Raw genomic sequence first — 25,191 nt, 5'->3', positions numbered from 1 at the left:
GCCAGGTCTGGCAGCCCCAGTGATCGTGCTGTTACCCCGAAAACATTCAGCAGGATCAGTTCATGTGTCAAAACAAAATGGAAACTTATCAGAGACTTCCTGTTGAGAAAACAGTTCTTCTCACCCCAGACTTAGCAGGTGCTCAGAAACCTTCTAACTCTCCAATCTGCCAAGGCAGCTAGAGACCCAGAAACACTCTCCAGCCTGGTCTGAGTGAGCAGGCACCAAGGGTCAGCCCCCCTCACATAGCTGGGCACCAGGACATAGTGGTCAAGACTGTAGCCTTTGGAACCTGTCTTCCTGGTTCTAGAGCCTAGGTCTGCTCCTTATTAACTGTATGGCCTTGAACAATGACTTAATCTCTCTTAGCCTCAGTTTCCCTATCTGCAAAATGGGAATGATAATACCTATTCCCAGAGCCCTACTAAAGACTAAATGAGATAATGCCTGTAAAGCACACAGCACAGGGCCTGGTACAGAATGAGGCTACAATACCTGGTGTCTGTCGTTATGGGTGCTTATGGAGATGGCCACTCTGCCTCCTCCCTACCTCCCCTGAAATTGGGGCTAGCACTCCAGACCTTCTGACCAGATGCTATCTGAGAATTGGCTCTGTGACAGTGTACAGTGACTGGGAAATCCCCAAGGGGGGGCTGCCTAACCCTGTCTGGGGTTGGGAAGAGGCCTGCTAAGACATGTGGAAAGGAGAGATGCTCTGTCTGGGCTTTCAATGATGAGAAGGAGCTCCCTGGTGAAGAGGCTGAGAAGAGGGAACAGCTTGGACAAAACTTCAAGGGACAAAGTTTGGGAATCACAAGTAACTTGGTTTGGCTGGAATGAGATGCCAGGTTTGGGGTAGGGGACAATGGCTGGGACCACGTGGGGAAGGGCCCTTTTGCCAAGTACAACTAGGAGGTTGAACTTGATTCTGAATGCTCTGGGGAGCCATTGAAAGGCTCCAAGAAGGGAAGTAACACAGTTTGGTTTGCATTTTAGACCATTCGCTCCTGTAGCAGGGTGGAGAATGGATGGGGTAGGGCATGTTATGATACCAGGGCATGGCCAATCTAACCCAAGTGTTATCTGGGGTCATCTTGTCCTTACTGCTTCTAATAGAATTGGGCATGAACTCCCACCCCAAGCAAGGAGGGGACCCAATGTCTCCCCACAGGTCTCTGGGGATTCTTGGGAACTTCCATTTCTCTCTTGGCAGCTCCCCTGATGCCAAACTCCTGCTTCTACTGAATTCTCCAGTTCCATCCTGCACATAGTGACCCCCATAGGCACTGGGTCACCTCCTGGTTGGTCCCTTCATTCCCACAGGACTCATGATCAAGGCCTGACTTCCCTGTGGGTTGGGAGCAAGGGGAGGGCATGATGTTGCTGGTGGCACAACAAACAACATGGCATTGAACTTTGCATAGTGTTGTATTTAGAAGTCTCATGACTGTTCCTGCCTCAACGGGGAGAGGAGGAGTGGTCAGAGGCAGCTGCTTCTAAGTGGGCTTTACCTTCCTTGCTCACTCTGGACTGGCCCCCGGGAGATGAATGCAACTGTCTTACTTCCACAGAGACCAATCTGGACTGCTAATCACAATGTGGGTTTCCCAAGGTGGTGCAGACCCAGCCTATTTTCATTGTATGTTGATCCCGTGGTCAGTGAAGATTCTTCTGAGAAATGAACATTTAAAAGAGTGGGCTTGGGGCTTCCCTGGTGGCACAGTGGTTGAGAGTCCGCCTGCGGATGCAGGGGACACGGGTTCGTGCCCCGGTCCAGGAAGATCCCACATGCCGCGGAGCGGCTGGGCCTGTGAGCCATGGCCGCTGAGCCTGCACGTCCAGAACCTGTGCTCCACAGTGGGAGAGGCCACAGCAGTGAGAGGCCCATGTACCGCAAATAAATAAATAAATAAATAAATAAAATAAAATAATAAAATAAAATAAAAGAGTGGGCTTGGGCTTCCCTGGTGGTGCGGTGGTTAAGAATCCACCTGCCAGTGCAGGGGACACGGGTTCAAGCCCTGGTCTGGGAAGATCCCACATGCCATGGAGCAACTAAGCCCATGTGCCACAACTACTGAGCTGCACTCTAGAGCCCACGAGACACAGCTACCGAGCCTATGTGCCACAACTACTGAAGCCTGCGTGCCTAGAGCCTGTGCTCCATCACAAGAGAAGACACCGCAATGAGAAGCCCGTGCACCACAATGAAGAATAGCCCCCACTGGCTGCAACTACAGAGAGCCCACGTGCAAGAACAGAGACCCAACGCAGCCAAAAATAAATCAATTAAATCAATTAAAATAATAATAATAACAAATAATTGATTAAAAAAATAATATAAAAGAGTGGGCTTGAGTTTTCTTTAGAATAAAACAAACTAAAGCCAAAACTGGCTAGTCCCCAACATAGAGGGTTCTGCTTGGTGGACTGGCAGGTGAAAGGCATATAGAATGCAGAGCCGAGAGACCTTCAAGGAGTAAGACGTGGAGATCACCTTCCTCCCCACAAATACATCAGAAATACATCTACATGTGGAACAACTCCTACAGAACACCTACTGAACACTGGCAGAAGACCTCAGACTTCCCAAAAGATATATATTTTTTCCTTTCTCTCTTTTTGTGAGTGTGTACGTGTATGCTTCTTTGTGTGATTTTGTCTGTATAGCTTTGCTTTTACCATTTTTCCTAGGGTTCTTTCTGTCCATTTTGTTTTGTTTTGTTGTTTTAATATAGTTTTTAGCACTTGTTATCATTGGTGGATTTGTTTTTTGGTTTGGTTGCTCTCTTCTTTCTTTTTTTTATTACTTTTTGTTGTTTTATTTTTAATAATTTTTATTTTAATAACTTTCTTTTTATTTTCTTTCTTCCTCCCTCCCTCCCTCCCTTCCTCTCTCTCCCTCTCTCTCTCTCTTTCTTTCTTTCTTTTTTTCTCCCTTTTCTTCTGAGCTGTGTGGCTGACAGGGTCTTGGTGCTCTGGCTGGGTGTCAGGCCTGTGCCTCTGAGGTGGGAGAACCGAGTTCAGGACATTGGTCCACCAGAGACCTCCTGGCTGCACATAATATCAAACAGCAAAAGCTCTCCCAGAGATCTCCATCTCAACACTAAGACGCAGATCCACTCAACAACCAGCAAGCTACAGTGCTGGACACCCTGTGCCAAACAACTAGCAAGACAGGAACACAACTGCACCCATTAGCAGAGAGGCTGCCTAAAATCATAATAAGGTCACAGACACCCCACTGGACACAGTCCTGCCCACCCACCGGACACAGTCCTGCCCACCAGAAAGACAAAATCCAACCTCATCCATCAGAACACAGGCACTGGTCCCCTCCACCAGGAAGCCTACACAACCCACTGAACCAACCTTAACCACTGGGGGCAGACACCAAAAACAACAGGAACTACGAACCTGCAGCCTGCGAAAAGGAGACCCCAAACACAGTAAGTGAAGCAAAATGAGAAGACAGAGAAACACAGAGCAAATGAAGGAGCAAGGTAAAAACCCACCAGACCAAACAAATGAAGAGGAAATAGGCAGTCTACCTGAAAAAGAATTCAGAATAATGATAGTAAAGATGATCCAAAATCTTGGAAACAGAATGGAGAAAATACAAGAAACGTTTAACAAGGACCTAGAAGAACTAAAGAGCAAATAAACAATGATGAACAACACAATAAAAGAAATTAAAAATTCTCTAGAAGGAATCAATAGCAGAATAACTGAGGCAGAAGAATAGATAAGTGACCTGGAGGATAAAATAGTGGAAGTAACTACTGCAGAACAGAATAAAGAAAAAAGAATGAAAAGAATTGAGGACAGTCTTAGAGACTTTTGGGACAACATTAAATGCACCAACATTCGAATTATAGGGGTCCCAGAAGAAGAAAAGATAAAGAAAGGGACTGAGAAAATATTTGAAGAGATTATAGTTGAAAACTTCCCTAATATGGGAAAGGAAATAGTCAAGTCCAGGAAGATCAGAGAGTCCCATACAAGATAAATCAAGGAGAAACATGCCAAGATACATATTAATCAAACTATCAAAAATTAAAGAAAAAATATTAAAATCAGCAAGGGAAAAACAACAAATAACATACAAGGGAATCCCCATAAGGTTAGCAGCTGATCTTTCAGCAGAAACTCTGCAAGCCAGAAGGGACTGGCAAGACATATTTAAATTGATGAAAGGGAAAAACCTACAACCAAGATTACTCTACCCAGCAAGGATCTCATTCAGATTCGAAAGAGAAATTAAAACCTTTACAGGCAAACAAAAGCTAAGAGAGGGGCTTCCCTGGTGGCACAGTGGTTGAGAGTCCGCCTGCCCATGCAGTGGACACGGGTTTGTGCCCCGGTCCGGGAAGATCCCACATGCCATGGAGCAGCTGGGCCCGTGAGCCATGGCCGCTGAGCCTGCGTGTCTGGAGCCTGTGCTCCACAACAGGAGAGGCCACAACAGTGAGACTCAGGCCCACATACCGCAAAAAACCAAACAAACAAAAAAAAAAACTAAGAGCATTCAGCACCACCAAACAAGCTTTACAACAAATGTTAAGGAACTTCTTTAGGCAGGAAACACAAGAGAAGGAAAAAACCTACAATAACAAACCCAAAACAATTAAGAAAATGGTAATAGGAACACACACGTTGATAATTACCTTAAATGTAAATGGATTAAATGCTCCCACCAAAAGACATAGACTGGCTGAATGGATACAAAGACAAGACCTATATACATACTGTCTACAAGAGACCCACTTCAGACCTAGGGACACATACAGACTGAAAGTGAGGGGATGGAAAAAGATATTCCGTGCAAATGGAAATCAAAAGAAAGCTGGAGTAGCAATTCTCATATCAGACAAACTAGACTTTAAAATAAAAACGATTACAAGAGACAAAGAAGGACACTACATAATGATCAAGGGATCAATCCAAGAAGAAGATATAACAATTGCAAATATTTATGCACCCAACATAGGAGCACCTCAGTACATAAGGCAAATGCTAACAGCCATAAAATGGGAAATCGACAGTAACACAATCATAGTCGGGGACTTTAACACCCCACTTTCACCAATGGACAGATCATCCAAAATGAAAATAAATAAGGAAACACAAGCTTTAACTGATACAATAAACAAGATGGACTTAATATTTATAAGACATTCCATCCAAAAACAACGGAATACAGTTTCTTCTCAAGTGCTCATGGAACATTCTCCAGGATAGATCATATCTTGGGTCACAAATCAAGCCTTGGTAAATTTAAGAAAATTTTAATTGTATCAAGTACCTTTTCCTACCACAATGCTAGGAGACTAGATATCAATTACAGGAAAAAAATCTGTGAAAAATACGAACACATGGAGGCTAAACAATACACTACTAAATAACCAAGAGTTCACTGAAGATATCAAAGAGGAAATCAAAAAATACCTAGAAAAAATGACAATGAAAACACGACGACCCAAAACCTATAGGAAGCAGCAAAAGCAGTTCTAAGAGGGAAGTTTATAGCAATACAATCCCACCTCAAGAAACAAGAAACATCTCAAATAAACAACCTAACCTTACACCTAAAGCAATTAGAGAAAGAAGGACAAAAAAACCCCAAAGTTAGCAGAAGGAAAGAAATCATAAACATAAGATCAGAAATAAATGAAAAAGAAATGAAGGAGGGCTTCGCTGGTGGCGCAGTGGTTGAGAGTCCACCTGCCGATGCATGGGACACGGGTTCGTGCCCTGGTCTGGGAAGATCCCACATGCCACGGAGTGGCTGGGCCCGTGAGCCATGGCCGCTGAGTCTGTGCGTCCAGAGCCTGTGCTCCGCAACGGGAGAGGCCACAACACTGAGAGGTCCGCATACCGCAAAAAAAAAAAAAAGAAAAAAAAGAAATGAAGGAAACAATAGCAAAGATCAATAAAACTAAAAGCTGGTTCTTTAAGAAGATAAACAAAATTGATAAACCATTAGGAGACTCATCAAGAAAAAAAGGGAGAAGACTCAAATCAATAGAATTAGAAATGAAAAAGGAGAAGTAACAACTGACACTGCAGAAATACAAAGGATCATGAGAGATGACTACAAGCAACTCTATGCCAATAAAATGGACAACCTGGAAGAAATGGACAAATTCTTAGAAAAGAACAACCTTCTGAGACTGAACCAGGAAGAAATAGAGAATATAAACATACCAATCACAAGCACTGAAATTGAGACTGTGATTAAAAATCTTCCAACAAACAAACGCCCAGGACCAGATGGCTTCACAGGCGAATTCTATCAAACATTTAGAGAAGAGCTAACACCTATCCTTCTCAAACTCTTCCAAAATATAGCAGAGGGAGGAATACTCCCAAATTCATTCTATGAGGCCACCATCACCATTATAACAAAACCATACAAAGATGTCACAAAGAAAGAAAACTACAGGCCAATATCACTGATGAACATGGATGCAAAAATCGTCAACAAAATAGTAGCAAACAGAATCCAACAGCACATTAAAAGGATCATACACCATGATTAAGTGGGGTTTATCCCAGGAATGCAAGGATTCTTCAACTTATGCAAATCAGTCAATGTGATAAACCATATTAACAAATTGAAGGAGAAAAAACATATGATTATCTCAATAGATACAGAAAAAGCTCTTGACAAAATTCAGCACGCATTTATGATAAAAACCCTCCAGAAAGTTGGCATAGAGGGAATTCACCTCAACATAATAAAGGCCATATATGACAACCCCACAGCCAACATCATTCTCAATGGTGAAAAACTGAAACTATTTCCTTTAAGATCAAGAACAAGACAAGTTTGTCCACTCTCACCACTATTATTCAACATAGTTTTGGAAGTTTTAGCCACAGCAATCAGAGCAGAAAAAGAAATAAAAGGAATACAAATTGGAAAAGAAGAAATTAAGCTGTCACAGTTTGTAGATGACATGATACTATACATAGAGAATCCTAAAGATGCCGCCAGAAGACTACTAGAATTAATCAATGAATTTGGTAAAGTAGCAGGATACAAATTAATGCACAGAAATCTTTTTCATTCCTATATACTAATGATGAAAAATCTGAAAGAAAAATTAAGGAAACACTCCCACTTACCATTGCAACAAAAGAATAAAATACCTGGGCATAAACCTACCTAAGGAGATAAAAGACCTGTATGCAGAAAACTATAAGACACTGATGGAAGAAACTAAAGATGATATAAACAGATGGAGAGATATACCATGTTCTTGGATGGGATGAATCAACATTGTGAAAATGACTATACTACCCAAAGCAATCTACAGATTCAATGCAATCCCTATCAAACTACCAATGACATTTTTAACATAACTAGAACAAAAAATTTCACAATTTGTATGGAAACACAAAAGACCCCGAATAGACAAAGCAATCTTGAGAAAGAAAAATGGAGCTGGAGGAATCAGGCTCCTGTACTTCAGACTATACTACAAAGCCACAGTAATCAAGACAGTATGGTACTGGCACAAAAAACAGAAATATAGATCAATGGAACAGGATAGAAAGCCCAGAGATAAACCCACACACATATGGTCACCTTATTTTTGATAAAGGAGGCAAGAATATACAATGGAAAAAAGGCAGCTTCTTCAGTAAGTGGTGCTGGGAAAACTGGACAGCTACATGTAAAAGAATGAAATTAGAACACTCCCTAACACCATACACAAAAATAAACTCAAAATGGATTAGAGACCTAAATGTAAGGCCAGACACTATAAAACTCTTAGAGGAAAACCTAGGCAGAACACTCGATGACATACATCACAGCAAGATCCTTTTTGACCCACCTCCTAGAGAAGTGGAAATAAAAACAAAAATAAACAAATGGGACCTAATGAAACTTAAAAGCTTTTGCAAAGCAAAGGAAACTGCAAACAAAAGGAAAAGACAACCCTCAGAATGGGAGAAAATATTTGCAAATGAAGCAACTGACAAAGGATTAATCTACAAAATTTACAAGCAGCTCATGCAGCTCAATATCAAAAAAAACCAAACCAAAACAAAAAAAAACAATCCAACCCAAAAATGGACAGATGACCTAAATAGACATTTCTCCAAAGAAGATATACAGATTGCCAACAAACACATGAAAGGATGCTCAACATCACCAGTCATTAGAGAAATGCAAATCAAAACCACAATGAGGTATCACCTCACACCAGTCAGAATGGCCATCATCAAAAAATCTACAAACAGTAAATGCTGGAGAGGGTGTGGAGAAAAGGGAACCCTCTTGCACTGTTGGTGGGAATGTAAATTGATACAGCCACTATGGAGAACAGTATGGAGGTTCCTTAAAATCTAAAAATAGAACTACCGTACAACCCAGCAATCCCACTACTGGGCATATACCCCGAGAAAACCGTAATTCAAAAAGAGTCATGTACCGCAATATTCATTGCAGCTCTATTTACAATAGCCAGGACATAGAAGCAACCTAAGTGTCCATCGACAGATGAATGGATAAAGAAGGTGTGGCACATACATACAATGGAATATTACTCAGCCATAAAAAGAAACGAAATTGAGTTATTTGTAGTGAGGTGGATGGACCTAGAGACTGTCATACAGAGTGAAGTAAGTCAGAAAGAGAAAAATAAATACCATATGCTAACACATATATGTGGAATCTAAAAAAAAAAAAAAGGTTCTGAAGAACCTAGGGGCAGGACAGGAATAAAGACGCAGATGTAGAGAATGGACTTGAGGACACAGGGAGGGGGAAGGGTAAGCTGGGACGAAATGAGAGAGTGGCATGGACTTATATACACTAACAAATGTAAAAATAGATAGCTAGTGGGAAGCAGCCGCATAGCACAGGGAGATCAGCTCGATGCTTTGTGACCACCTAGAGGGGTGGGATAGGGAGGGTGAGAGGGAGATGCAAGAGGGAGGAGATATGGGGATATATGTATATGTATAGCTGATTCACTTTGTTATAAAACAGAAAATAACACACCATTGTAAAGCAATTATACTCCAATAAAGATGTTAAAAAACAAAAGTAGAATGCAGGGCCCTGGGCAATCGATTTAACCTCTCTGGGTCAGTCTCTCCATCTGCAAAATGGGCATGATATTACTTCTTTACAGGAAGGTTGTGATGTTGCAATGAGATAGTATGTTCAGAATCACTTGGTTTGGCCTGTAGTTGGGCCTTGGGGTAATTTGGACACATATGGACACTGTGATGAACTGAATTGTGTCCCCCTCAAAATCCATACGTTGAAGCCCTAATCCCCAATGTGACTATATTTGGAGATAGGGTCTTCAGGAGATAATTAAGGTTAAAAGAGGTATAGTAGTAGCCCAGTCTGATAGGACTGTGGCCTTATAAGAAGAGACATCTCTCTCTGTCTCTCTCACTCTCTCTGCCATGTGAGAACACAGTGAGAAGGCAGCTGTCTACAAGCCAGGAAGAGAGTCCTTGCCAGAACCCGACCATGCTGACTACCTGGATCTCAGACTTCCAGCCTCCAGAACTGTGAGAAAATGAAAAATTCTGTTGCTTAAGCCACCCAGTCAGTGGTACTTTGTTATGGTGGCCCAAGCTGACTAATGCAGACAAGTATTCAATCTGTGTACAGTCTGTCTTCAGAAAGTGGTGATGACATGGACTTGGCCCTGAGGGGGTGAGCCTGTGGTCTCCCTGCCCCTCCAGCTGCTCCTACCCTGGCTTCCCAGGTCCCAGTGATCTGGGTCCTGCTTGCTACTTTCTTGGCCTCATCTGGTACCACCCATCACTTATTTCCTAGATTGGCCTTCTTTCTTTCATTTCTCAAATGCTCCAAGCTCTATCCTGCTTTGCACATGCTGTCCCCTCTGCCTGCAGTGCTTACCTTTGCAGGGTTTACCTTTCACTCAAAGGTTCAGTTCTCAGAGAGTCCTGCCTGGACTGCCTGTCCAAGACAGCACAACTTCTACCCAGACTGCTCTTGTTTCTTCCTAGCAGACATCACGTACTGAAATTAAATGGTTTACCTGTTTCTTATCTGTTTTTCTCCATTAGAACGTAAGCTCCATGATGATAGAGGTTTTGTTTACTTGTTCTTGCTGTATCCCCAGAGCTTGGTATGGTGACTGTCATATATTAGGGACTCAACCCAGAAAGAAAGAGAGAAAGAGAGAAAGAGAGAGAGAGAGAGAGAGAGAGAGAGAGAGAGAAAGACAGAGAAAGAATGAAAGAGCAAACTGATCTGGTAAAAGTTCCATGCCCGTGCACCCAGCATCGCTTGAAGTAGATCTAAAGCACCTTGATTTCCAGTACCACAACTTATCCCTCATTGTAACTAGAGGCCAACTGGTCCAGCCAACGGTTTTTCAACAGAAGGGTTCTATGGGGGGTTATGGGCTACCACAGAGAGCTAGGCAGAGGACGAGGTGAATGAGTTGGCCTTTTTTTTTGTCTTTTTGAATTTTATTTTATTTATTTTTTTATACAACAGGTTCTTATTAGTTATGCATTTTATACGTATTAGTATATACATGTCAATCCCAATCTCCCAATTCATCACACTACCACCACATCCTCCCGCCACTTTCCCCCCTTGGTGTCCATACGTTTGTTCTCTACATCTGTGTCTCTATTTCTGTCCTGCAAGCCGGTTCATCTATGCCATTTTTCTAGGTTCCACATATATGTGTTAATATATGATATTTGTTTTTCTCTTTCTGACTTACTTCACTCTGTATGACAGTCTCTAGATCCATCCACGTCTTTACAAATGACCCAATTTCGTTCCTTTTTATGGCTGAGTAATATTTAATTGTATATATGTACCACATCTTCTTTATCCATTCATCTGTCGATGGGCATTTAGGTTGCTTCCATGCCCTGGCTATTGTAAATAGTGCTACAATGAACATTGGGGTGCAAGTGTCTTTTTGAATTATGGTTTTCTCAGGGTATATGCCCAGTAGTGGGATTGCTGGGTCATATGCTAGTTCTATTTTTAGTTTTTTAAGGAGCCTGCATACTGTTCTCTGTAGTGGCTGTATCAATTTACATTCCCACCAATAGTGCAAGACGGTTCCCTTTTCTCCACACCCTCTCCAGCATTTGTTCTTTGTAGATTTTCTGATGGTGCCCATTATAACTGCTGTAAGGTGATACATCATTATAGTTTTGATTTGCATTTCTCTAATAATTAGTGATGTTGAGCAGCTTTTCATGTGCTTCTTGGCCATCTGTATGTCTTCTTTGGAGAAATGTCTATTTAGGTCTTCTGCCCATTTTTGGATTGGGTTGTTTGTTTTTTTAATATTGAGCTGCATGAGCTGTTTATACATTTTGGAGATTAATCCTTTGTCCATTGATTCATTTGCAAATATTTTCTCCCATTCTGAGGGTTGTCTTTTCATCTTGTTTGTAGTTTCCTTTGCTTTGCAAAAGCTTTTAAGTTTCATTAGGTCCCATTTGTTTATTTTTGTTTTTGTTTCCATTACTATAGGAGGTGGATCAAAAAAGATCTTGCTGTGATTTATGTCAAAGGGTGTTCTTCCTATGTTTTCCTCTATGAGTTTTATAGTGTCTGGTCTTACATTTAGGTCTTTAATCCATTTTGAGTTTATTTTTGTGTATGGTGTTAGGGAGTGTTCTAATTTCATTCTTTTATGTGTAGCTGTCCAGTTTTCCCAGCACCACTTATTGAAGAGACTGTCTTTTCTCCATTGTATATCTTTGTCTCCTTTGTCATAGATTAGTTGACCATACGTTCATGGGTTTACCTCTGGGTTTTCTATCCTGTTCCATTGATCTATATTTCTGTTTTTGTGCCAGTACCATATTGTCCTGATAACTGTAGCTTTGTAGTATAGTCTGAAGTCAGGGAGTTTGATTCCTTGAGCTTCCTTTTTTTTTTTTCTTTTTTTAGAGAAATTGCAGAAGAAACCAGAAGTTTCTAGGAGGTTGAAATGAGTCTTTTTTTTTTCTTTTTAAATTTATTTATTTATTTATTTTTGGCTGCATTGGGACTTCGTTACCGTGCATGGGCTTCTCACTGCGGTGGCTTCTCTTGTTGCAGAGCACGGCTCTAGGGTGCAAAGGCTTCAGTAGTTGTGGTGCATGGGCTTAGTTGCTCCGCAGCATGTGGGATCTTCCCAGACCAGGGCTTGAACCCATGTCCCCTGCATTGGCAGGCGGATTCTTAACCACTGCACCACCAGGGAAGCCCTCCAGCTCCGTTTTTTTCCCTCAAGACTACTTTGGCTATTCAGGGTCTTTTGTGTCTCCATACAAATTTTAAGATTTTTTGTTCTAGTTCTGTAAAAAATGCCATTGGTAATTTGATAGGGATTGCACTGAATCTGTAGATTGCTTTGGGTAGTATAGTCATTTTCACAATGTTGATTCATCCCATCCAAGAACATGGTATATCTCTCCATCTGTTTATATCATCTTTAATTTCTTTCATCAGTGTCTTATAGTTTTCTGCATACAGGCCTTTTGTCCCCCTAGGTAGGTTTATTCCTAGTTATTTTATTCTTTTTGTTGCAGTGGTAAACGGGAGTGTTTCCTTAATTTCTCATTCAGATTTTTCATCGTTAGTGCATAGGAATGCAAGAGATTTCTGTGCATTAATTTTGTATCCTGCAACTTTACCAAATTCATTGATTAGCTCTAGTAGTTTTCTGGCAGCATGTTTAGGATTCTCTGTGTATAGTATCATGTCATCTGCAAACAGTGACAGTTTTACTTCTTCTTTTCCAATTTGTATTCCTTTTATTTATTTTTCTTCTCTGATTGCTGTGGCTAGGACTTCCAAAACTATGTTGAATAATAGTAGCAAGAGTGAACATCCTTGTTCCTGTTCTTAGAGGAAATGCTTTCAGTTTTTCATCATTGATAATGATGTTTGCTGTGGGTTTGTCATATATGGCCTTTATTATGTTGAGGTAGGTTCCTTCTATGCCCACTTTCTGTAGAGTTTTTTTCATAAATTGGTGTTGAATTTTGTCAAAAGCTTTTTCGGCATCCATTGAGATGATCATATGGTTTTTCTTCTTCAATTTATTAATATGGTGTATAAATTTGATTGATTTGCATATATTGAAGAATCCTTGCATCCCTTGGATAAATCCCACTTGATCATGGTGTATGATCATTTCAATGTGTTTTTGGATTCTGTTTGCTAGTATTTTGTTGAGGATTTTTGCATCTATACTTATCAGTGATATTGGTCTGTAATTTTCTTTTTTCTTTTTTTGTAGTATCATGGTGATGGTGGCCTCATAGAATAAGTTTGGGAGTGTTCCTTCCTCTGCACTTTTTTGGAAGTGTTTGAGAAGGATGTTGTTAGCTCTTCTCTAAATGTTTGATAGAATTCACCTGTGAAGCCATCTGGTCCTGCACTTTTGTTTGTTGGAAGATTTTTAATCACAGTTTCAATTTCATTACTTGTGATTTGTCTGTTCATATTTTCTATTTCTTCCTGGTTCAGTCTTGGAAGGTTATACCTTTCTAAGAATTTGTCCATTTCTTCCAGGTTGTCCATTTTATTGGCATAGAGTTGCTTGTAATAGTCTCTTAGGATGCTTTGCTTTATGTGGCGTCTGTTGTAACTTCTCCTTTTTCATTTTTAATTTTATTGATTTGAGTCCTCTCCCTCTTTTTCTTGATGAGTCTGGCTAATGGTTTATCAATTTTGTTTATCTTTTCAAAGAACCAGCTTTTAGTTTTATTGATCTTTGCTATTGTTTTCTTTGTTTCTATTTCATTTATTTCTGCTCTGATCTTTATGATTTCCTTCCTTCTGCAAACTTCAGGTTTTGTTTGTTCTTCTTTCTCTTGTTTCTTTAGGTGTAAAGTTAGATTGTTTATTTGAGATTTTTCTTGTTTCTTGAGGTAGGCTTGTTTGCTATAAACTTCCCTCTTAGAACTGCATTTGCTGCATCCCATAGGTTTTGGATCGTTGTATTTTCCTTGTCATTTGTTTCTAGGTATTTTCTGATTTCCTCTTTGATTTCTTCAGTGATCTCTTGGTTATTTAGTAATGTATTGTTTAGCCTCCATGTGTTTGTGGGTTTTTTTCATTTTTTCCTTATAATTGACTTCTAATCTTACAGCATTGTGGTCAGAAAAGATGCTTGGTATGATTTCAATTTTCTTAAATATATTGAGGCTTGATTTGTGATCCAAGATGTGATCTATCTTGGAGAATGTCCCATGAGCACTTGAGAAGAAAGTGTAATCTGCTGTTTCTGGATGGAATGTCCTATAAATATCAATTAAATCTATCTGGTTTATTCTGTCATTTAAAGCTTGTGTTTCCTTATTAATTTTCTGTCTGGATGATCTGTCCATTGGTGTAAGGGAGGTGTTAAAGTCCCCCACTATTACTGTGTTACTGTCGATCTCCTCTTTTATAGCTGTTAGCAGTTGCCTTATTTATTGAGGTGCTCCTCTGTTGGGTGCATATATATTTATAATTGTTATATCTTCTTCTTGGATTGATCCCTTGATCATTACGTAGTGTCTTTCCTTGTCTCTTGGAACATTCTTTATTTTAAAGTCTATTTTATCTGCTATGAGTATTGCTAGTCCAGCTTTCTTTTGATTTCCATTTGCATGGCATATCTTCTTCCATCCCCTCACTTTCAGTCTGTATGTGTCCCTAGGACTGAAGTGGGTCTCTTGTAGACAGCATAAATATGGGTCTTGTTTTTGTATTCATTCAGCAAGCCTGTGTCTTTTGGTTGGAGCATTTAATCCATTCAAGTTTAAGGTAATTATTGATATGTATGTTCCTATTACCATTTTCTTAATTGTTATGGGTTTGTTTTTGTAGGTCCTTTTCTTCTCTTGTGTTTCCCACTTAGAGAAGTTCCATTGGCATTTGTTGTAGAGCTGGTTTGGTGGTGCTGAATTCGCTTAGCTTTTTCTTGTCTGTAAAGCTTTTGATTTCTCTGTCAAATCTGAATGAGATCCTTGCCAGGTAGAGTAATCTTGGTTGTAGGTTTTTCCCTTTCATCACTTTAATCCCTTTCATCATTTAAATATAACATGCCACTCCCTTCCGGCTTGTAGAGTTTCAGCTGAGAAATCAGCTGTTAACCTTATGGGAGTTCCCTTGTATGTTATTTGTCATTTTTCCCTTGTTGCTTTCAATAATTTTTCTTTGTCTTTAATTTTTGCCAGTTTGATTACTATGTGTCTCGGCATGTTTCTCCTTGGATTTATCCTGCCTGGGGCTCTCTGTGCTTCCTGGACTTGGGTGGCTATTTCCTTTCCCATGTTAGGGAAGTTTTCTACTATAATCTCTTCAAATATTCTCTCCAGTCCTTTCTCTCTCTCTTCTGCTTCTGGTACCCCTATAATGCGAATGTTGTTGCATTTAATGTTGTCCCAGAGGTCTCTTATGCTGTCTTCATTTCTTTTCATTCTTTTTTTTTTATTATTCTGTTCCTCAGCAATGAATTCCACCATCCTGTCTTCCAGGTGACTTATATGTTCTTCTGCCTCAGTTATGCTGCTATTGATTCCTTCTAGTGTAGTTTTCACTTCATTTATTGTATTGTTCATCTCTTTTTGTTTGTTCTTTAATTCTTCTAGGTCTTTGTTAAACATTTTTTGCATCTTCTCAATCTTTGCCTCCATTCTTTTCCAAGGTCCTGGATCATCTTCACTATAATTACCTGAATTCTTTTTCTAGAAGGTTGCCTATCTCCACTTCATTTAGTTGTTTTTCTGGGGTTTTATCTTTTTCCTTCATCTTGTACATAGACCTCTGCCTTTTCATATTGTCTATCTATCTGTGAATGTGGTTTTTGTTCCACAGGCTGCAGGATTGTAGTTCGTCTTGCTACTGCTGTCTGCCTTCTTATGACTGGCCTTTGAATGCTCTTGTCTACCCTTTCAACCAGAAGAGCTCTGAGTTTATCTGATTCCTGTATTGGGCTTTAATGAAAAGTCTCACTAGAAGAAACAGCTCCACAGCTAGGAGAAAATGGAAAACCACAAATTGGATCCAACCCTTCATGTTACAGATGAAGAATCTGAGGACCAGAGAGGGAAAGGGACTTGCCCACGCACAGATGTTCAGTGGCAGAGCACTCTATCCCCGATGGTGCCGTGGTCAGGCACCATTCTCGTTAATGATTCTTGTTATGTGAGTGAAAAATACTGGCTTCCTCAAATGCTGTAACTTGGCTTTTACTCTCTATGAACTGGGGACAAGAAAGGGCTTAATAAGGTTACCACTGGTCTCTGGCAGTTCCGAACAAATTTCAGGCTCAAGGGTCCCATGGGTTCTCATGCCCACTGCAGGAGACCACATATGAACTCTGCTAGAGGCACTCAGGAGAACCCTGACCAGGCCAAAGAGCCACCAAAGAACATTACACGTGGCCCAGTAAGTCGTATCTGTTTCAGAAGGGGAGGATTTCTTCTTAGAAAGACTCAGAGCTGGCTAGCATGGACTCCAACCCTCTGAGAGTCTTGTTGGTTGTAGAATGATAGACTTTTCTGACAGCCCCCCTACTTGCTGACCTCTCTTTTACCTTCCCTTCTTTTCCTTCCTCCCTTTCTTCAGCTAGTTCCAAGGAGCATTTGCTGACTGGAAATTTTATGTTAACCATTACTGCAAACCTAGACATTCGTTTCATCACTGGCAATCAGTTCTTGTCCTTGGGGAAACCTAATTAGGTATTACGGGACTTTTGATGTCGTTTCCATGGAAACCCCATAGTAATGATGTACATGAAGAATATATGCTCCAGGGAGTTTGGGAAAAAAATACATATATATTATTATTGGATTTTAAGAATATCTTTAATGTTTTTCTCTTGCTTTTTTTCTGCATATATATTTTTTTAATCATGGAAATTTTCCCTGGATTTTTTTCTCTCACAGAGAGAGAATAGTAGAGAACACAAGGGCCTTTTCCATTTTCTCTCCTTTAATTAAAAAAAATTCATAGTTGTGCAAGAATAAAAGTTTTTCAGATGGGTCAGAAAATGTCTAAGCAGGATCTCCCCTACTAGCTGAGAACATTTTAAGGAAAGATATTGCTTAAATAAAGAATTGAAAAGGCCTCATGTCTTTCAAAATAGAAGGGGGAAACTAGCAAATCCAATGAATCAACTCCAAATGTATTTACACTAAAGGGGGAAAAAAAAGGGCAGGTTCCCTGGTGCTTGGTGCTCTGTCAGGTTGACACTGGGGGCTCTGGGACATTCTCCTTGTCTCCCTGTCGAGACAGCCTATTTCCAGTCCTGCAGCTAAGACATGGTGGGCTCCAGTGATTGCACATGAAATGACCTATCCTGGGGTGACCAGATGACCCTTCAGAGTTGGCCCCCATGGTGAGCTGGTGAACCACACGATTACTCTTTGAGAAACTCCAGTGTGGGAAGCATGCAGACCTGGTCTGACTGGTGCAGATGGAAGAGCCCAGAAGACTTTACAGAGAGGGAGCCTGTTACACACCCATGTGCCACAGCTAAAATTCAAGTGTTCCTGGAGAACCCATAAATAACTGAACTGTTTTCTTCGATACCTCTAATTGGCCACTCAAGGATGGAATGCCCACACTGACCTTTTTGCTAGCTGCCAGCTGATCAATTTACCCCCCAAGTTTGCCAACAAGATTCACTGTTCCCAGAGTCCCTGCAGTTTTTCTTCTTCACACCCGATAAATTCTGTTTTGCCTTTGCTCCTCGATTCAGTCTACCAGCTGACTTCCTCGCCTGTGAGAAACACATTGCATGCAAAATAACACAGCTGCTTGCAAAATAATTTTTTAAATGCTTTGAGTTATTCTTTGATATATGAAATGATGTGTCCACTGGGTGGGGCAGGGCTGGGGGAAGCTGGCCTGGCCCTTGATCATGATCCCCTCTTCATCCAGTTACCCCGTTACTTGAGATAGACTGGCCATCCCTGTCTGATTAACTATGCGGGGTGGCAGGGTGAGGGTGGAAGTTCCTTCTAGGGGCTGTGGCATGAGAAGTTGAAAGAGAAGTGTTGGGCATGGCAGGCAAATCACCCAACTTCTAATATGCGTGCTAAGTAAACGCGTGAATTAGATTTGTTTATGTATTAGTTTTGTTGCATGACAAAGCACCCCCAGAATTAATGACTTAAAACAATAATCACTTAGCTCACGATTGTGTGGGTCAGCAATCAGGGCAGGGCTCAGCTTGGTAGTTCTTCTGCTGTCTCACTTGGGGTGAGCTTCTGTCACGCAGCTGGTCAAGGATGACCTCACTCGTGTGCCTGGCAGCTGGTGCTGGCTGTAGGCTGGGGTGACGGGGAAAATGGGGCCATGTGTCTACAGCAAGCCCCATCATACTGACATTCTACAAACCTCAGCTACATCACATTATCTAATGTCCCTTTGGCCAAAGGAAGGCACATGGCCAGGTTCAGATTCAAGGGAGAAATGGACTGTACCTCTTGAGAAATGGACTGTATGTACCTCTTGCTGGGAGGAGAAGCAAAGTCACATGTGAAGAAAGAAACAAACGGGATGGGAGGAATTGGTGGCATTTTGGTGGCACCACACCAGGTTTGTCTGATACAGGCCTTCCAAGCACTACTGAATCCCTATCTTGCCTAAGAAGCTTTCCATGATGGGCCCTTATCATGCCTCTCTTATGCTAGAGCTCCTTGAGGTTGTGAGCTGATTCATGGGACATGTGTCTGATTCATATTTATATCACCACAGTGTTCTCACCTAGTTGGTTCTTTTTCATTGAGGTATAATCGACAGATAAAATTGTATAGTGTACAGTGTGTTGATTTGATATACATATACATTGTGAAATGATTACCACAGTCAAGTTAATTAACACATCTACCCCCTCACATCATTACCTTTTTTATTTTTTTGAGAACACATGATCAGCTCTCTTAGCAAATTTCAAGTATTAGTTGGTTCTTACTAATTATTTTCTTGAATTGAGTTGAGTTGAATTGACTGAGTTGGTTCTCCTTTCTTTCTAATTACAAGCTCCTTGAAGGCAAGTTTGGAATTGCTCTCTCACATAAAATCTCCCTCCCAAAGCTCTTGGAATTATACCAACAGGCTGAAAATCCCGCAGGCTCTTAGAACCAGTTAAGTGGCAGAGGATCAGGTCTGGAGCCAGCTCTGTTCAGGACACTATCTGGGGTAAGAGTGGGACTTGCAGGTGACCACAGGCCCTGGCACCAAAGCATTCCATCTTCAGTCCGGCCATACCCCAAATGAGCGGCATCACCATGTGAGGCAGAAAGACACAGCAGTTTGGAGATCGTGGCTTTCCTTCCTCACTCAGGGGAAACCCAGGCCAGGTCAGGAGGAAACATGTTTGTCAGCCCCCGGCCTCTGAGGCTTCTACTCTGTGACATCTCAGAGCAGACCCCACACCCCGAACCCCCACGGGCCCTCTGGCCCCCCTTGTCCCATGCCAGATCCCATCCATATCACCTCAGCACTCTTCCAAAATTCATCAGGGTGACCAGTCAGGCTGCTCTAGAACCAGTCATGGGTGGCTGAGACCCAAATGGAGGGAAGGACAGTCCTTTGCCACCCTCCCCACTCTGGTCCAGCAGTGCTCCAGCACTTCTCCAGCACCTTCTAAGGCTTGGAGATCACCTGTGACCCTTTATTCCAGATTGGACCACCCCCTGGGAATAGGAGGATGTCCTTCCTATGGCATAAGATAAATCGTCAGGTACTTCATTACTCACAGGCTTAGCAATGAGTTTTCTATGGGAGTTTCCATTCTGGGTGGTTAAAAAGGGCCACTGGCCACCTGTCCTTTTCTTCACATGACACAGTCGTCCACCTACCCACCCGTTTACTCACTAAAATTCTATTGACTGCCCACTGTGTACCAGGACCATCTCAGGCCTTGGGGAGAGGTGAGATGAGCCAGGCATGGGTCCTGTCCCCTGGGAGCTCATGTGCCCCGAGACCACACACGAGGTCTGCATAGGACCATGGAATAAGGGCTCTTCAGAGCAGAAGGTACCTCGGGGATCATCCAATCTATCCTCTCATTCCTCAGAGGAGGAAACTGAGCCCAAGAGAGGGGTGTTTAGTCATCCATGGTCACACAGTAAGCAGTAGTTATTGATTCACTACGCAAGAATTTACCCAACACCTATATATGCTAAGATCTGGTCTGGCACTGGAGATACCACAGGGAACAAGGTGGACACGGCCCTATCCCTTTGGCAGTCCAGCTGTGACTGGTGGGTCTCAATCCAGGTTACACTTTAGGCTTACCCAAGGAAGCTTAAGAAAAATCCCAATGCCAGGGCCTCATGCCCAGAGGTTTGGTCTGGGGTCCAAGTGTGGGTATTTTTAGACAAGCTCTCCAAGTGATTCTGATGTGCAGACAGGTCAAGAACCACTGCTCTGGGGTGGGGGAGACAGGCAAAACCCAAGCAAACATGAATAAATACGTAACTGAAATTTGTGATTTGTAAGGAATGAACAGGATGCTGAGTGAGGACATGGCAGTGTGGGGTACGGTTACCTGCCTAAGTCTGAGTGAGGCTACACTTGGGGAACTGTGGTTCCAGGAGTCAGATGGGAGCAAGCACAAGGGCGTCCTCATATGGGACAGCAATGGAATCTTCTGGGCCATATTGCCCACACTGCTGATCCACAAATCCCTGCACTGGAGCCCTGTCTAGCAGAGGCTCTCAATCTGCCACCTGAAATATCTCCCTGCTGGCCCCCATACATACTATTTATGAGTGCCTCCCAAGCCAGCCGGATTAATAATCCCTCACATTTTAAGAGTATAGTCATCCCTCGGTATCCACAGGGGGTTGGTTCCAGGAAACTGAGGATGCCCAAGTCCCTTATATAAAATGGTGTAGGACCCTCAGCCCTCTGGATCCACAGTTCTTCAGCCATGGATATGGAGGTCCAACTGTAGTTGCTAAAGCACATTCCCTCTTATCTGTATTATTGGATCCTAATGCTAATCCCGTGTGATGGACAGGGTCAAGGTTAATAGTCTGATGATAGAGATGTAGAAATAGGCTCAGAGAAGTGGTGTGACCTGCCTAAGATCACACAGCAAGTATCTGGATGTGTGAGACTTCAGTCTAGCTCATCAGCCTCCAGCTCCACTACCCATGTCGTCCCCCCACCCCAAGCCGTGCGCCAGGAAACTGAAACAGAAGCGGGGCACCTGGGAGGCAGGTAGGGACACCACCCCAGGGCCAGCACCCTCCTGTCAAGCTGGGCAGAACTGCCGACGTGCCTCACCTTTAACTTGGATGGTATACAATCTCATTCTCCATCAGGAAATTCAAGGAACCTGTGACTCTTTACTTCAGTTCCTGCCCAGAATGAACCCGGTTGCTATAGTAACCTGATGCAGTTCTTATAGGGTGGATGGTTTTCATTTTGTATTTGAAGAGTCTGGCCAGGCAGTCGCGTTGCCATGGCTCGGCCTGTCGGCAGCAGTTAGAAACAGAGGGAATCCTTTGAGCAGCCTCTAGGTCCCTCTAATTGATGGTGGAAACCTGGGTCTGGAAAACCCCCCAGCTCAGCTGCGCTGGGGAAGGAGGGAGGGGGAGTCTCGGCTGGTGTTGTGCTGGGTACCCTCTCCTGTTCAGAGAGCACACCTTACTAATTACAGCCGCTTGGGCAGAGGTCAGCCCCTCAGCCACTTGCTCCCATAGAGCCTTCTAGTTCCCTTCCATGATCTTCATCACAGGGGGCCATGCTCAGAGCTGTTTCATTGAACCCTGAATGCCCAGCTCCCTGGCAAATAGAGGGCCTCCAACATATGTTTGTTGAATGAATGAATGAATGAATGATCTTTTGTAGTTTATGAAGCCCTTCATACCCATTATCTCCCTTACTCCCCATGATAGCTGTGTGAGGTCCCAGGGCAGAAGGAAGAGGAAACTATGGTCCAGAAAGGTGAGAGAGGTGCTCTCACAGGCTGCCTCCCCTCCCTGTGCACTTTTGTATCTGCCCTTGCCTCTGGGCAGCCCACTGAGTTGCCTAGCACTTGCTCCATGAGGCAGACAAATATCACAGGCACACCCTAAAAGTAAGGCAAGCAGGAGACCCCTGTTCAGGTCATGTGACTTGATTGGTTCACCTTGAATTTGTCTCAGACATGACACAGATCCTCTTTTTTTTTTTAAGATTTTTTTGATGTGGACCATTTTTAAAGTCTTTAATGAATTTGTTACAGTATTACTTCTGTTTTATGTTTTGGTTTTTTGGCCACGAAGCACATGGGATCTTAGCTCCCCTACCGGGGATCGAACCCGCACCCACTGCGTTGGAAGGCGAAGTCTTAACCACTGGACCACCAGGGAAGTCCCCCGACACAGATCCCTTGATGGGCCCTTTTTACCCTCAGAGGCCCCAGACATGGGTGCCACGGTTTTCTCTCCTGGGTCCTTGGTTGTGGGCATGGTGGCCTAGAGGGCAGGCAGTGAAGGAGGGAGAAGAGAAGGGTGCTTGGTGACTAACTTCAAAACACAGCAGAATGTTCCTTTGGCCCAAACTGCAGAGAAAACAGGGGGACACACAGAGTAAAGGGCCTCTCCATTCCTAAGCTCCCTGTGAAGTGGGGTGAAGTGTGAGGGCAAGCAAGGCTTAGCTCAGCCTTCAACCAGCACGCCCAATCCACGCTGACCCAAACTCTCTGTTACTCCCTCCATGCTGAAGGGTGTATTTCCAGGTTAAATCAAACTTCTTCCACCCAACCCTGGCCCCAACATTAATTTCTTTCTAAGGCAGCCTAATTTCCTTCTGGCCATGAATCCTTCCTAGGATTATCATGAGGATAAATGCTTCCATTGCCTCTCATAAGTGAGGCGCATACCTGTCCAGGAGGTCCCCATGACCAGCACAGGCCCCTGATTGCAGACCTCACCTTCTAAGAATCAGAACCTTCAGATGTCCAAGGTGGACCTCAGAGGCCTTGCATTTCACAGATGTGGAGACTGGGGCCATGGAGGGGAAGAACATGAGGCCCCCTTCACAGTCATTGGGTGTGGGAGACCCCCCACTGTGGGACCTCCTTGAGAACAAGCCTGGGCCTTCCCAGTATGCGAACCCAGCACTGAGCCCAGGCTGGGCACATAGCAGATGCTCAGTGAAGGCTTGTTTCGGCTGCTTTGCCAGTCCTCCTGGTGCGACAGTGGGAGCCTCATCTTCGTGGAAGGAAGGTTAGGGCCGGAAGGGAGCTTAGACATCACTGAGCCCAACCCTCATGAACAGAAAGAGACCCCATGGATTAATAACGCTAAAAATAACAATAGCTAATACTTACAGAGCTGGGTGCTAGACAGGATTCTCTGCACTTTGTACGTACTAATCCATTGCAGCCACATAGCGACCACTATGCAGCAGGTATTATTATCATTGTCCCCAGATGAGGAAACTGAGGCACAGAGAGGCTCAGTAACTTGCTGAAGGTCACAGAGCTAGTTCGTGTTGGGATCAGGATCCAGACCCAGGCAGTCTGGCTCCAGGGCCCACACCACTAATACCCCACCACCGACAGAGAGCAAAGTGCTGCCAGCAGGCACTTTTCTCCCAGTGGGAAGAGGAGTCTGTGCCAGCCCTATGAGTTCACTCAGGAAACTTAGCTTTTTCATCTCCGCATCCCCCTCAGGGCTCAGCGCAGGGCCTGGCAGGGGCCCAGGGACCTGTGTTCAATACAAGTGAGCTGTTCATCTTCCTAGTCATGAGACAACCAGTTTAGGGGCTCCTTGGAGCTGGAAGGAATCTTGGGAAGCAATTTACAGAAATGGAGGCCCAGAGATTGACGTGTCTTAGCCAGGTCTCCTGACTCCCTGTCCAGGGCTCTCTTCACCCAGGCGAGGCCTCCAAAGAGGGCCCTGAGGCGGATCAGCTGCCGGATCCTCCCTCGCCCCCGCTGTGTGGTTCCATCCTGGCTGTGCTAACAGGCTGTCTGCTCCCACAGCTCTTCGTGATCGACAATGGTGCGGACGACTGGCGGATAGCCATGACCTACGAGCGCATCCTCTACATCAGCTTGGAGATGCTGGTGTGCGCCATCCACCCCATTCCTGGTGAGTACAAGTTCTTCTGGACGGCGCGCCTGGCCTTCTCCTACACACCCTCACGGGCGGAGGCCGACGTGGACATCATCCTGTCCATCCCGATGTTCCTGCGCCTGTACCTGATCGCCCGCGTCATGCTACTGCACAGCAAGCTCTTCACCGACGCCTCGTCACGCAGCATCGGGGCCCTCAACAAGATCAACTTCAACACGCGCTTCGTCATGAAGACCCTCATGACCATCTGCCCCGGCACCGTGCTCCTCGTGTTCAGCATCTCACTGTGGATCATCGCTGCCTGGACCGTCCGCGTCTGCGAAAGGTATTCCAGCGGGTTGGGTTCTCCACTCGACCGGGGCCTCTGAGCACACAGTGCATGTTAGGATGGGGGAAGGGAGGAGGAGCGGGGTCGGGGGGGCCAGATGTATGTGGTCTGATGGAAGAAACAGGCATGTACCCAGACACCTCAGGAGAAAATGGGAGAGGAGAGGACCGGGTTGGGGCTGAATATGAACAGCAACATTGAAACATTGGAACCAAGGTAAGCTGGGAAAAATGCATATATAATCCTCATTTCCTATTCTTTGTAAACCAGTATATCTCAAAGCATTCTGGTTATATCATTACCCCTTTCTCACATATAACACTTTGCAATTTCTGCATTATGTCTCCCTCTTGGAGATTAAGGATGTTCGCTAGCATTTTAAAGGCTCTGAGAAGTCCTGCAGTAATGAAACTGGTTTAATTTTGTTTAGTCCAGATTTTCTCAAGAGTATTCACCCACCAACGCTTTTCATTGTACATCACTATGGATGCCTCACTACTCAAAAATTTGGTCCACAGACCAGCAGTATCAGCATCACTGGTAACTTGTTAGATTGCAGAATCTCAGGCCTCACCCTGGAACTACTGAATAGAATTTGCATTTTAACAAGTTCACTGGTGATTTGTATGCACCTTAAAGTTTGAGAAGTACCTCACTGTTGGAACATACTTTGGGAAACATTGTTTTGGGAGGTTGGTGGCTGGTAGGAGAGAAGGGGGATATGGCCTAATAGAGATCTGGGGCTCTAGGGCATCATGCCAGCCCCTCAGAACTGCCATCATCAAGGCTCAAGGGTAGGTCTGTGGCTACCCGTTTCC

General features: G+C 43.4%; 1 protein-coding gene across 1 annotated transcript in view; it reads left to right on the top strand.

The window, feature by feature from the left end:
* The window catches only part of KCNN3 (potassium calcium-activated channel subfamily N member 3), a 170,620-nt gene that overhangs the window by 87,252 nt on the left and 58,177 nt on the right, over positions 1–25,191 (top strand). The window contains exon 3 of the mRNA XM_060088035.1: positions 23,952–24,370. Within this exon, the coding sequence (XP_059944018.1) occupies positions 23,952–24,370 (419 nt within the window). The remainder of the gene's footprint in view (positions 1–23,951; positions 24,371–25,191) is intronic.

This window comes from Mesoplodon densirostris, chromosome 2 (genome assembly GCF_025265405.1).
Source record: "Mesoplodon densirostris isolate mMesDen1 chromosome 2, mMesDen1 primary haplotype, whole genome shotgun sequence".
Lineage (NCBI taxonomy): Eukaryota > Metazoa > Chordata > Mammalia > Artiodactyla > Ziphiidae > Mesoplodon > Mesoplodon densirostris.
Note: the sequence above shows the minus strand (reverse complement) of the source record. Positions and strands in the feature narration are given on the sequence as shown.